The sequence below is a fragment of the Plodia interpunctella genome, chromosome Z, assembly GCF_027563975.2.
Source record: "Plodia interpunctella isolate USDA-ARS_2022_Savannah chromosome Z, ilPloInte3.2, whole genome shotgun sequence".
Lineage (NCBI taxonomy): Eukaryota > Metazoa > Arthropoda > Insecta > Lepidoptera > Pyralidae > Plodia > Plodia interpunctella.
Window position 1 is genome coordinate 11,258,696 of NC_071324.2, and position 15,174 is coordinate 11,273,869.

The window sequence follows — 15,174 nt, forward strand, 5'->3', positions numbered from 1 at the left end:
GATATTAGGTGTTTTTGAATTTGATTTGATAGTGACACTCACTCAATTGTTTTCGTTTTAATTTTCTATAAAATAGTTTTTTAAATTAAATGATGTAATATACCTTTATTTTTATACCATAAAATATGTATTTACAAACTTGATTTAATTGAAAGATGTTTGAATTCAAAATATGATAAAATACCGGTAATATTGTTGCCCCACCACCGTCGCAAGCATAAAAGCGAGCGTTGATGTAATTTTTGATTCATTCTCGAACAGATTGTGAAAGTGAAATAAACTCCGATTGTTATGAAATTGCTGCCGTTTTATTTGGATTTTTAAATAATACCTGGCTAAGTCTGGTTTTGTTATCAATCAGAAGTGGGATATCATTGCCCACATGTGAGTATTTTTTTTATGGATTTTTTTTTTTAGTTAAATAATTAGATTTATAAAAAGAAATATTCCGAGTGAATATAAGAATTGTAATGATATAATGCACATTAAAAAAAATATATATTAAAAGTTTTTGTTTCATAATTATTCTTGTCCATAAGCGTAACTAGTTTCTTCTCAGCAGTGGTCGTTCCGAAATGCTAGTAGTCTGTAGCTTTGTTCAATATAATTATGTAAGTGTCTGTGAAGACCTAGTTTCTGAATAAACTTTTGATTTTGATTTTTTTTTTTTTTTTTAATTCTCCGTCCAGCTCTTAGCTCTGTCTGCCCCATAATACCGTGTATGCAACATGTAACACATGATATCGCTGAGTGGGATTGCCAAAAAACCCTTGGATTGATTTTGATTTTAGTGTTTTCTTTAGTGAAGAAAAACTGCTCGGTTTATATTTTACTTTCCAGAAGTTGCCGCAGAAGTAAACATGAACGGTGAACGACGAGTGGCCACTCCATCACTAAATGCTCATCGGCAGACAGATCGCGCTTCCCGCAGCCGCGAAAGAAGTGCGCGTGCCCTTAATCAGCATGGTCGAACCACTAGAAGCCGCAGTCGCTGTAGTCGAGGCAGGCCTAGTCGTGCTACAAGGAGTAGAAGCCCCATATTGCTACTTAATCGGTCGCAGACTGGTAACACTACTATGCGTTCTCGTTCACGCCATTGCTCATCTCCTTTACAATACCTCAGGTATATTGGAGAACGAAAAGAAGACCAGTACATAACAACGCATCGACGAGACCAGCTCCGTAGTCGCAGTCCATCAAGGGCATCTCAACTCCCTGTCAACGAGCCAGAAACGCGACGCAGCTACAGCTTCGGGTCACGCCGAAGTCCCAGTCCTGCTCCACGTGACAGCCGCAGCCGTGAACCAGAGCTACACCACAGCCGCAGCACAGGGGACCAACATCGCACCTCGAGCCACTCCGGTATGTCAAGATTTGTTAATTCTGAAGAAAATAACCCTTTTAAACAGTTTATGCAGTTTATGAACAGTTTTGCTAAGCACGATTCATTCCATAAACTACATTTTGATAAGAACATGGTCCCTGAATTTGATCCCTCAGTTAAAAACCATAGGATAGAAAATTGGATTAGTAAGGTTAATGAATGTGCCCAAATATATGGTTGGTCTGAACAACAGACATCTCATTTTGCTTTGCCACGGTTAGTCGGTCATGCCAAAAAATGGTATGAGGGGTTGCTTTCCATTAATCGTTCTTGGACAGAATGGCAGGAATGCCTCAAACGTGCCTTTCCATCAGAGAGTAATTACGGGGTTCTTTTGTCTGAAATGTTAGCTAGACGTTACAAACCCGGTGAATCACTAGATGATTATTATTATGAAAAAATGGTTCTCATTAATGCTTGTGATATAAAACATAAAAAAGCAGTTGATTGTATAATACACGGAATTGATGATAGAACCATTAGGGCTAGTGCGTCTTCTGCTCGTTTTGCTAATCCTGAAGATTTATTAGGTTATTTAAAAGATATGTGTCGAGACAATCCCATAGTTAACTCAAAATTTTCTAGGAATAAACAGTTGCAACAAAATGATCTCGTATGTACTACTTGTAAAAAACCAGGTCACCACTTTAAACAATGTAGGAGTAATTTGTGTTACAACTGCAAACAATTTGGACACAAAATCTCCCAATGTACCTTACCAGTGAATAAATGTGATACTTGCCATAAAATTGGTCATAAATCGGAGGACTGTTATGTAAATAAAAATAATCAGTCTAGCCAGGCTAATAAAGGTAGTGCTCCAAAACCAGTTTCTGACAAAAGAGTAATGATCGCTGAAACTACTAATACTAACTTAAAATCTAAATTTTATAAAATGGTGAGAATCGACGACTTTCTTGAACCTATATTATCTTTTATCGATTTCGGGAGCGACTGTTCTTTAATTACCATTGACTTAGTACGTAAATTTAACCTTAAAATTGATAAAGATAACATTGCTGTTATAAAAGGGGTAGGTGAATCGCGTATTGTTCCAATAGGTAAAACACAGTTTACTTTGATGCTTGACGATACACAGGCTCTAATTACTGCTTATGTTGTCATATCTGATCAGTTACATGTACCAATTCTTATCGGACAGAATTTTACAGAACTCCCTAATATTTTAGTCGTTAAAACAAATGATGCCCTACATATTTTAAATCGTAACATGCCAACAGAATTACCTGAAATCGAACACGAGCAATCAAATATAATTAAGTTATACGTTGTTCAAGACACTGTTTTACATAAAGACTCCAAAATAGTCTGTTATACAAACGATATAAGTAATTGCGATATTTTTGTTCCAAGTGGTTACAGAAATTGTTTAAAATATGAATACTGGGTTCAAGAAGGTGTCTTTAAAATTGTTGATGGGAAAACATGTCTCTTTGTAACCACTCCTTGTGAAAATATTAAAATTCAAAAGGACACATTGATATCTCGAGCCAATATTATTGATACCATTGAAACTACAGCTAATCAGGATGAAACACATTGTTACAATATTCAATCATATGAAATTATCGAAAAGAGTGAAATTAAATTAAATCCTAATCTTCAGACTCATGAAATAAATAAAATTTATGATTTAATTGATAAGCATCGTAAAACTTTTGCGCAAAATCTGGCCGAATTAGGTTGTACTGATATTACTGAAATGGAAATTCAATTATCTGACAAAACACCGGTGGTATACCGACCTTATAGGTTAAGTTACAAAGAACGCGAAACAGTTAAAAATATGGTTAGCGAATTGATTCAAAACGACATAGTTGAAGAATCTACTTCATCATATGCTAGCCCAATCTTACTAGTATCAAAGAAAACTGGTGGTCAACGCCTTTGTATTGACTATCGTGCTTTAAATAGTAAAACAATTAAAGAACATTTTCCTTTACCGCGAATTGAAGACCAGCTAGATCAGTTAAGTGGTAGCAAATACTTCACAAGTTTAGATTTAACTAGTGGTTATTACCAGATACCTTTAAAACAAGACTCTCGTCACCTAACTGCATTTATAACTCCCGACGGATTATATCAATTCAAACGCATGCCGTTTGGCCTTGTCAATGCTCCTGCAGTTTTTCAGAGGACAATATCTAAGGCATTATCTCTTTGTTCAGGAAACCCCGGAGGTTTTGCTAAACCAGCCTTAGCATATATGGATGACCTCCTTATTACCTCAAAAAATTTTGATGAAGGCCTTGAGAAATTGGAAAATACAATAGAAACGCTCGATAAAGCTAACTTGACTCTCAATCTTAAAAAATGTAGTTTCTTTCAAGAAAATATTGATTATCTCGGCTATGATATTAGTTCTGAAGGTATTAAACCCGGTAAAGCTAAAATTGAGGCTGTCCAAAATTTTCCATCACCCAAAAACGTTCATGAAGTAAGACAGTTTATTGGTTTGGCAAGCTACTTTCGTAAATTTATTCAGAACTTTGCTTTGATTGCACGACCATTAACTGACCTAACAAAAAAAGATCATCCGTGGAAATGGAGTGACGAACAAATCAGTGCATTTAATACTCTTAAAGAAAAACTTGTACAGCGTCCAGTTTTAGCTCTGTATAACCCAAACTATATAACTGAACTTCACACAGACGCTAGTAAAATAGGAATAGCTGGCATATTGCTTCAAAAGGAATCAGATAGTGCTCCTTTAAAACCCGTAGCTTATTTCAGTCGAAAAACAACAATTGACGAGCAAAAATTTCATGCATACGATTTGGAAACTTTGGCTGTAGTGACATCCCTTAATAGATTTAGAGTCTATTTATTAGGTACTACTTTTACAATAATAACAGACTGTAACGCGTTAAGGGCTACATTTACAAAAAGAGATATTTTACCTAGAATTGCTAGATGGTGGTTAATTTTACAAGAATACGATTGTAACATAATATACCGACCTAATACTAACATGACGCACGTAGACGCTCTTAGTCGAAATCCAATACCAGCTAATTCCTCTCAAACTGATTTAGAAACTACTAGGGTTATGAATATTACACAAGAAGATTGGCTTTTAAGTTTACAATTAACTGATCCCAAGTTGTGTCACATTCGGGAAGTTTTAGAGGATCCAAAGTATTCTGAAATTGTAGATATTAAGCAAAATTTTATAATTAAAGATAATAAACTATTTCGAAAGGCAGAAAATGACGAGTTAAAGTGGGTAGTACCTAAAGGCGCTAGATGGCAGATATGTCGTCAAAATCATGATGACATCGGACATTTCTCTGTAGAGAAAACTTTAACTAAAATAAAAAAGGATTTTTGGTTCCCTAAAATGAAAAAGTTTATCGTTAAATATGTCAAGTCTTGCGTACACTGTGCTTATGGTAAGGATACGGCAACAAAAAAAGAAGGCTTTTTGCACCCTATACCAAAAACTAACATTCCGTTTAACACAGTTCATGTAGATCACTTAGGACCCTTCGTTAAAAGTAGTCGTGGGAACATGTATTTACTATTAGTAGTTGATGGATTCACAAAATTTTGCATAATTAAACCACTACGTAATTTAAAATCAAACCTTACGATAAAAGCACTTACGGAGATATTTTCCACGTTCGGGTTTCCTGAAAGATTAATCTCTGACAGAGGTTCAAGCTTCACAGCCAAAGAGTTTGAGAATTTTTGTAGATCATCACATGTAAAACATATTTTAAACGCAGTAGCTTCACCTAGAGCTAACGGACAGGTGGAACGATATAATCGTACTGTATTAAATGCTCTATCTTCATATACTGATAAATTAGGTGAATCGAAATGGGACCAAGAATTAGGAAAAATACAATGGGGTTTAAACAATACTTTGAATAAAGGAATAGGTAAAACCCCTTCTGAAGCTCTGTTTGGGAGATCATTAACAAGTAGCAGTGAAAATGTTTTTAGTGATATATTTCCAGAAACTAGAGTTAATTCCAAAGATATAAATACTGTAAGGTCAGAAGTGTCGGCACATATATCTGACGATCAACTAAAACAAAAGACGCGATTTGACAAAAAACGGAAAGTCCCTAATTCATATTCTGTAGGAGATTTAGTCAAAATTAGAAAACAAATAAATTCAAATGATGGATCAAGTAAAAAACTGTTACCAATATTTTCGGGCCCTTATAAAATAAGTAAAATACTTGATAATGATAGATATGAGGTTTCGAGTATAGAAGGATCTGGAATAAGTAAAAGAAACTATTGCAATGTATGGGCGGTTGATCAAATTCAACCTTGGATCAATGTTCATATTAACAATATTAATAGTTCTGATAGTGAATAAAGTGATTTCGCCTAATTGTTCATAATTTATATTGAGTCTGAAGAAGTCCCAGACATAAGTGTATAATTTATATTGAGTCTGAAGAAGTCCCAGACATAAGTGTTAAATTAGTGGTTACTGAAGTGTTTAGGTATATTGATATTAATGAACTCGATGAGTGCTCCGAGGTCATCTGATGAGAGTTCCAGGTGATATTAATCATTAATAACAGTATATCTAAATTTAATGAATTGGTTAATACCTGATGAGTGTGCCAGGTACAAAATAAGCCATTAAAGCCTGAAGAAATGCCAGGCAATTTATTAAAAATACCTGAAGAAGTGCCAGGTTATTATTGTTGATTATATTACGAGTTTAATTAATGATTTTCTATGAATAATTTATTAAAAGTTGTGTATAGTTGCCTGATTTAAAATATTGTGTTTAACTATTTATACAGCCTTTTTTTTTTTTTTGTTTCACTTTTTCTTTGGGCTCTGATTTGTAGTTTGAGGACAAACTTTATGTTTCAGGAAGGCCGAACTGTTAGAATCTAACACATTGTCACTATAGTGATTTGTTTACACTTGCTTTTGACAACCATTTAATGTTCAAACATTAACGGTTGTCAAGTTGATTGTAGTAATTTATATTTTGATTATTGTTATATAGAAGTATCCTAAAATACTAAACATGATTTACAAATAAACTGTTTAATTTAAATATTTACATTTTAAGATATTAGGTGTTTTTGAATTTGATTTGATAGTGACAATCACTCAATTGTTTTCGTTTTAATTTTCTATAAAATAGTTTTTTAAATTAAATGATGTAATATACCTTTATTTTTATACCATAAAATATGTATTTACAAACTTGATTTAATTGAAAGATGTTTGAATTCAAAATATGATAAAATACCGGTAATATTGTTGCCCCACCACCGTCGCAAGCATAAAAGCGAGCGTTGATGTAATTTTTGATTCATTCTCGAACAGATTGTGAAAGTGAAATAAACTCCGATTGTTATGAAATTGCTGCCGTTTTATTTGGATTTTTAAATAATACCTGGCTAAGTCTGGTTTTGTTATCAATAGTGGGTGAGGCAAAGGCAAACAATTTTAATAGTATGTCGTTGGGTGTGTTATATTCCATAATAAACCTAATACCCACGACCTTAAGCCATGAGGAATATTAAAAATAAATACCTAAATGTTGTCTCCGTCCCTAACTAATCTTAAAGAGCGATGTATAAAATATTCGACCTTCGTTTATAATTTCTATATGGTTGGTGTTTATATTGGTTTGTTTGTGTACGCCGACATATTCTATCGTCCATCTCTTATTCAATATAATACTCTTATAGTGCTATAGTGATATTTTATTTATTTTTATAATTTATATGGCTAATAGTAACGTTATTTAGCGAACAAGACCTCCTAGCATGGCATCAGCTTAAGCGACTCTTAGTGTCCATGTCCAAGTTTATTTTGCTGTTTGGGGCAATTTCACACATTGCAAAACTGGATAGACGGCTTAAGTGCATTCAATGCAGATCTTTGCTCAAGCCTTGATGTCTTTACGGGTGTTCTCGGGTGTAACTATAAAATCGTCATGTACAGTGTCGAGTGAGAAGTCCGTTAGAAAACATTCCATCGAAAAACGCAAATTTGCGTAGTTTTCTTTGCCTTTAAGCTTGAGTAAGTTCGGCAGCAACCAGAGTAGTGGCAGAAGTAGAGTTTGTCATTAAAAACATTTCAATAAATCTTATGAGTATTAACAAAACCCTTAGTTTGAAATCAACTTTGGCATCAGGCGTCAAATGATTGCCGATTAATTTTTTTGTCAAATCTTGTGTCCGTAATATAGTGCTTATCATAAGACGGTAAGAGACCTGACGGCATGACACTCATTCCGTGGAAGAATGAGCGGTCGTTGGTGTGGGATGCGACGTGCGTGGATACAGTAGCTCCATCCCGCGTAGCAGCGACTGCCTGTAAGGCTGGCGCGGCTGCGTTGGCGGCAGACTCCGGCAAAAGGCGTAAATAAGCATCTCTGGGAGAGCCATATTATATTTACGCCTTTTGCTGTAGAGACCCTGGGACCTTGTGGTGCGGATGCAAAAACCCATTACAAAGATATTTCCGCACGCTTGGTCGATGTCTCTGGGGACCCAAGGGCTGGTGACTATTTTGGCCAACGTTTGAGTTTTGCCATACAAAGAGGATATGTCACCAGCCTTCTGGGAAATTTACAGCACGACTTTTTAGTATCAATTTTTTATTTAAAATAATTTAGTATTTATTATTTACTTTTAATTTTAACATATAGTACTTTATGTTGTAAATTACTTTTATTCTTTTAGTCCATACCATTAGACAAAGTTCTGTTCATATAGTGCTTTAGTGATATCCTATTTATTTTTATATAATATTTAGTTTAAATTACAGGATAACATAGGTAACAAGCGTGTGGTTTTACACCAAACCTAAACCGCACTTTTTGTACCTTTCGATGGAACCCAAAAAACGAAATGAATGGAGCCGCACGCGGTACTTCAGAGCAACATATAAATTTTATCGTGCTCTTGGAATGTCAATTTAATCTCGCCGGTCAATCTTTCGATATCCGTTCAATACAGTTGTAGGCTAACGTAAAGTAGCTGGTATGTCTTAGGAAATATTCGGCGTATGTGTGTAATGTCTTAATTACTGACGCTTCTGTTTGAACGTTTTAATGAGAAATATAATAGTCGACCTACGTCGCTCTTATTGGGATGCCTGAAATTACTTAAATAATCTTAATAAGTATTATCTAGCTGTACAAGTCGCAGAATTTGCGTAGGGTGCATCGAAACATACATTCTTATCAAACAGGTGAACCGGTGTATGGTTCCGCCCTAGAATAGGCTTCATGGGGTCACAGCCCAGAATACACCCAGAAACACGCAAGAGAGTAGCTATAGCGAAAGTCATTCAATCCATTGATATCACTTTTGCATACATACAAACATAATACATTACGTATTATGTTCAATAATAACGCGCAAAACAAGCCCAAGATTTTCACTTTCCATAAACTAACCCCAAATTAGTCTACTAAATTATTTGGGAAACAATAAAAATTTAAAACAGCGCGTGTTATAACCATTAGTTGTACATTTATCATGATAAAACATACTCAACAATACCTTGTAAAAAAAATTATAAAAAAAGGCCGCAAAGAACACCCACCTGAATAATAAATAGAAACAAAACACTAATAGCAATAAACTATCGCCATCGACAAACGACCACAATTTAAAAAAATCATTTAACCGCCCGATAGGCCCCGTCCAAGTTCACCTGTCATTTTCTAATGAAAAAACAATATAGTGGCAACACTGGCAATAATCCCGTTGGTGATTAAAATAAACAAAACACATGCTTTCTAATCGACCATCGATATCGTAAATGATATGAAAACAAACAGCGCTATACTTTCAATGTCAATAAGAATTTGTAGTTTAGTATTTATATTTTAGTTACAACAGGGTAATTTTGAGAAATAAACTTAAATAAATATATTTGTGAATTCTAACTGGACCATGATATATACAGACTGACAAGGATATCTAATCCGGCCGTTGGAGACATGTTTTGCGAAACTTTTTTGGCTTCATAAATTTGATTTTCCACATCTTTACCAGCGTAACAAACAGTTCTAACTAAATCGAAGATCATAAAAGATTATGATTAACTTTGAAAGTTTATTTCAATAAACACCTATGTTCAGATTGGGTTGCGATAAGTAACTGAATAATGTCATTCCTGACATCACGCAAGGTTCGGTTTTTAAATAACCTTAATTAAAAGGAATTTTATATCGTATCCATTCCTGTTCCGCGTGGCAGGACACACATCTGTCTTAGTTTTTAATTAATTAAACTAATAGAAAATAGACGATTCGAGGGTATATATTATAATTGTGTTGCCGAAAAATCTACAGAGTTGACCTTGAATATCAAATTGATAGCGAACAACGATTGGTCGATATCTCAAGAATCGATAGTAATTTTTGAAATGAAAACTTCTTTAGCGGTGTTAGCACTCCCAGCAGAACTGAAAACTTGAATAATATTAACGTTGTGCATTTTTGACGTCTTACGAATTTTCGATTAGGTCACGTGTCCTGACGCGAGTTTAACATTTTTTACCCATCGCTAAAAGTGCACAACGCCGCTAAAGAATTTTCACTTCATTCACTAGCAACAATACAACAGTATCGCTAGGTACTAATTATTATTAGACCAATTTGTCATCGATACTGGCGCTTCAGCTTCCACATACGTCGTCATGATTAGACTAACAAGGGGAAACACTTGCGTGGTTCTCTTAATCTCCTCTCGTCTTAGTTGCCTCATACGATATCCATGGGAGGATAAGTGGTGGTTCTATTATAGCGGAAAAGTATAAATCCATTTAAACGCCTTTTACTTCCTTTAAATTGTGGTGAACTTTAAAAATATATTTAAATGGTACGGAGTTGCATAATTGGCTTGCTGAGATTTTTTCAAGCGTTCCGATTCTCAGATATAGCACGTACACTTGAAGTGGCCCTTAGTTCGTTTTAGCGCTATCACGAGGGGATTTCGAGAGTCGCTGTTGTGCCAACATTAATGCTTAGTTAGCAGGATGCAGTCTCTCGTTTTTATCACAAACGGATTAGACAGAGCCAAGAGTTGAACATTGAAGACCACATTTTGAGCTTATTGATGGGATAAATGAGATTCTGAAATAGCGGAGGTTGCTATCATAACTTTTCCTTGATTGACTTTTATAATAGGCGTCGCCACCCAGCGTTCTTGACACAATGCCTCATTTTATTTAGTTTTATTATAGTTAGTGCCTCTTATTTGTTTCTCATTAGAGTTGAAAGTATACGTAAAGACATCGAACCGAGTACATTGACGCCGGACAACATACACGAACTTTGATGTAAGTTTAAAAAAGCTTTGAAGACTTATATACAACTAGCTTTTGCCCGCGACTTCGCCCGCGTGAATTTCATAGTAAAATCTCGGTCCATCTTTGAGAAAAATATATTTTTTTTAAGATAAAAAGCTGAAAATTTTATTAAGTCCCATACAATCTTTCACCCCCCTTTTAAAAGGGTTGATGGTTAACTTACAGAAAAATCTGAAACACATTACAATTATTACAAAACTTCCTTCAGAAATGTTCTATTACTCAGAAATGTACTATAAAATCTTCTATTTTAATACGCCAGCCGTTACTGCTCCTCAGGTGGAACAATTTCTGCTAAGACATCACTTAACTGAAAATGCTTATCAGATTGGTTAACTTTTACTAAGATGTCATTTTCATATATATTATAGAAGAGCTGTTGCTCGCGGCAAAGTTGACATGGGGAATAAAATAGATTTTTGAGAGTCTCAAGATGTTTGTGAATCATGGTTAAAAACGTGGACCAAATGAGTATTTTTATAAATACCTATGTTAAAAATACTCATTAGGCTGATCAACTTTTGTTAAGGCGCTTTTGTCATATCTGTTATAGTGTAGCTGGTCTGTTGGAGTTCATCATCAGGTGTTCCATACGTTTTTCCATTTTTATACGTCATCAGAAAATGCTCATCAGTGCGAACAATTTTTGTTAAGGTGACTTTTCTATATTTCCTACAGTTTAGCTGGTCTTTATAGGTTCTGCTAGAGCTGCTCCAGTTTCCAAATAAATTATACTCTATGTTGACCAGGCTTTATAGCTATACAACAAAAAAAGTTTCATTCAAATCCGTCCAGTAGATCCAGAGATTAGCGAGTGCAAACAAACAGACGAACAGACAGACTTTAAAAAAAAAATCTTATTCTATTACTGATTCTCTATCGATCTCAATTTTTTTTTATTTAAATATCTTCGATGTACAGAAACACTTTTTTTACTGTTTTATTATATGGATTGATTGGTTGATTGATTGATTGATTGATTGATTGATTGATTGATTGATTGATTGATTGATTGATTGATTGATTGATTGATTGATTGATTGATTGATTGATTGATTGATTGATTGATTGATTGATTGATTGATTGATTGATTGATTGATTGATTGATTGATTGATTGATTGATTGATTGATAATGACTTAAAAAAACGAGGTACATTGTCCTGACAGAGTTTTAGAATAGCATAGGTAGGGAGTATTTAGACGGTCTATGGCGCAAATTATATTTATATTAGTTGTATCAATATAACAAAATGCTCAAATAATGTCATTTATGGCTAGTATGCTTTTACTTAGTATACTTTCGTATGCGAGCACACCAGCGAATTCAAATAATCGAAGTTTACGCCATGACCGCAATCGGACAGTCACCATCATCAGTACAATTTTAAATCAATATACAATGGGAAAAGTGTGTGATAAATCTTCAAGAGTTTTCAACATTTACCATTGTGATTACATAAAGCATAAGTAATTTTCACTAAAACTAGTCACATTCACAAATAAAAACCTAGTTACGAATCCAATTAAAATGTTCTGCGAGTCATAATGTTGTCCTCAAGAAAAACCAGCGTCCTAGATTTTGCGCTGCTGAAACTCTAGGCGTGTCAAGAGCTGTTACAGAAAAATCTACCTGGAAATAGCACCTGCATTTGAAACACCTTTATTCTTGTATGTAGAAGTGTCAATTAAGATTGTTACCTTACAAATGTTGTAAAGAGTGTGCAAACATTGGGTATACAAGTGTTATTTTCTTTAATCGGCCTTGTTGATTTTGTATGTTTGGTACATGTGAGTAAAATATGTAGTCCACATTTTTCAGATAGAACCAATTGTATCTAACAGGTTTTTAATTGTCAGAAAGTGACCTAATTGTTCACTGTTAGTACTTTTAGCTTCAGAGATATCCAAAAAGTTTTAATAAATATTCGCATTACAATATCACCTGCGATACGGACAAATTGAAAGAATTTAAAATTGTGATACATAAAATTATATCTCACAAACACAAAAGTATTGGCGAAAAAATTATTTTTGCTTCTCTTGATGATATGAATAAAAATTTAAAATATTATAAATAATTACACACAGGTAACTGGGAGTAATTATATAAATTTATTAATATAATATAATATTTTATAATACAATTATTTTATTTAATAGTTATTAATATTTTATTATAAATTTTTAAGCCAAGTTTCTATTGGTTTGTCCAAGTATCAAGATAAAGAGTCTCGTCTAAAATTCAATAGAAAAAAAATTTGTACACTTCGAACCTGAGAACGACGAAATAACGGGCTCAGCCTCTTTGTTATTTTAATGGTACATTTGTTGAAGATTCTGTTACTATCGAATTCAACTGTATTCCCCCATTCCTGTATCAAGTCCTGGGTGCCCAAAGTATGCAAGTTTCGATAAAGTGAGTGAAAATATTTAACAAACTTAATTTAAGTTAATAGGCACTTCGCCAGCCTAAGTTGGTGACTATCAAATATTTCATTCAAGCATGGGGCCTTGATTAATCGCTTCGTAGTAACAAAACCTGAATACACCTCAATGACTACGTCGCATTTCGTTGCTATAAAGAATAATCCAGACGGTAACCCCAACCAGGGGTCCAACCCCCGTGCTCACAAACTTCCCGTTCAAGCATTACGAGAATCAGGCTACAGGAAAGAGACGAAATCATTTTTGACAGTGCGTCGTCTATTCATTAGTCGTGATTAAGGCGCGGGATGAATCGACATTGGGGGAAGGCGCTTTTCCTCTGAGGTTTGTGCTAAATTTTAACCGAGCGTGTCTCGATGAAATATGTATATTGTTACAGAGCTCACGTTATGTGGTTTTTTTGTATCGAACGTCTAGTTTCAATGAATAAGTCAAGCGACCCTCGGTGAGGAACGTGTCTATATAAAGTCGCCCCAATTCCCTTAAAATATCGTTCAAAAGAAGAGCGCGGCAAAGTTTCTTTCACGGAAACGTAAAAGGAAAGATTTTTTTTAATTCCTCTGAATGTTAATTAAAAACATCTTTTAATTAAAAAACACTTTGAAAATGAATTTCTATGATCAATTCGCTTTGCCTGGCTTAGACAGTTATAATCAGACAGACTTAAAATTAAATATTTATATATTCATTTATCGCAATTTCATTCATACTTAGTTTGAGTATGGCGGACTCATTAACGTTCGCGGACGCACAACTACACACGATAAAATAAGTATATAATTATTATGCTGCTAAGTATATCAATCGTGCGTCTGCTAACGTGATTTCCTACTCACCTAGGGCAGTACTGGCCATCCTCATGGTTTGGACCTGCAAGTCTTCGGGGGAGCCTTGAGCAATCTTTCTTTTCCTCGGTCGTCCTTTAGAACTTGTTCCTCCTGAATAAAATTGCGACGGAGAATCTCCTTCACTGTGTATTTCTTGACACCTAGAAAAACAAAATATTACCATTAACAGGTCTTCCCTTAAATGCATCATTAATGATTAGATAATTTAATCTCATGTCTTTGGTGTATGTCGTGAAGAAAGTGAGATATACAGTGCACATGTAGCAGACCTGTAAACACTGTTGACATCTTCGTCGCAATACTCGTCGAGGCAGGCGCTATCGTAGTGAGGCCGACAGTACACAAGGCCGTCCCTCATGCCGAACACGTCGCCCTTGGACAGCAGAGTGCCGCAAGCGACGCAGGTGAAGCAGGTCAGATGGTAGACCATCTCCCGAGCCCTCATTACCAGCTCGTTGGCAGTGATCCCATTGCCGCACCGCGCGCACCGCTTCACACAGAACAATCTGGAATAATTATGTTTGTGTAGAATCTTTGGTCGCTCCTCGCAGTCCTCGCGCTTCCCAAGTCCTAATGTGGGGTGTGCAGGGTTTGGAACGCATCACGAAAGTGAAAGTGTTATATGTATCAATATCAAAATAGTTTTTCACCTGAGTCCCTATGTCCTTCTTCGTAATCATAACTATTCATGAAATCGTTCTTAATTACATTTGCACATTTCACAACAGTTTTTTCTCGACGATTCTTTGAAGAAATTGATAGATCACAATTTATATTAATGATTAAATCATATTTAATTTACCGAGTTCGCGTTTGAATTCATCGAGAAGCTTTTATAAAATATAGCGAGATTTTATAAAATAGCTTGTTTATCTTCACGTCATTATTGGACACACAAGCTGTTGACGTGTTCTAATAACACCCGTATTACGCCATATGCTCCGCGAGGGGTGGTCGTGTCAAGTACACCCTTGACAGGTAACCCATCGGTGTTTTGATGGAAAATGTTTCTTAAATATTGGATGCGTGTATTTAAGCCCGTCGAGTATACGTTTTACTTCGGAATCTGCTTCCAATCTGCTCATAAACACCTTTGGCATTTCAAATGTTGTAAACTGTGTCTATCTAAATGAAAGGTGCAATAACACACTCGATA

General features: G+C 34.9%; 1 protein-coding gene across 2 annotated transcripts in view; it reads right to left on the reverse strand.

Annotated features, from left to right (window-relative positions):
• Positions 1–15,174, reverse strand: part of LOC128683074 (LIM/homeobox protein Lhx9-like) — a 48,616-nt gene that overhangs the window by 17,351 nt on the left and 16,091 nt on the right. For both annotated transcript variants that reach the window (XM_053768294.1, XM_053768293.1), the window contains exons 4-5: positions 14,288–14,524; positions 14,007–14,158 (exon numbers count right to left, since the gene is read on the reverse strand). In XM_053768294.1, coding sequence (XP_053624269.1) covers positions 14,007–14,158; positions 14,288–14,524 — 389 coding nt within the window. The remainder of the gene's footprint in view (positions 1–14,006; positions 14,159–14,287; positions 14,525–15,174) is intronic.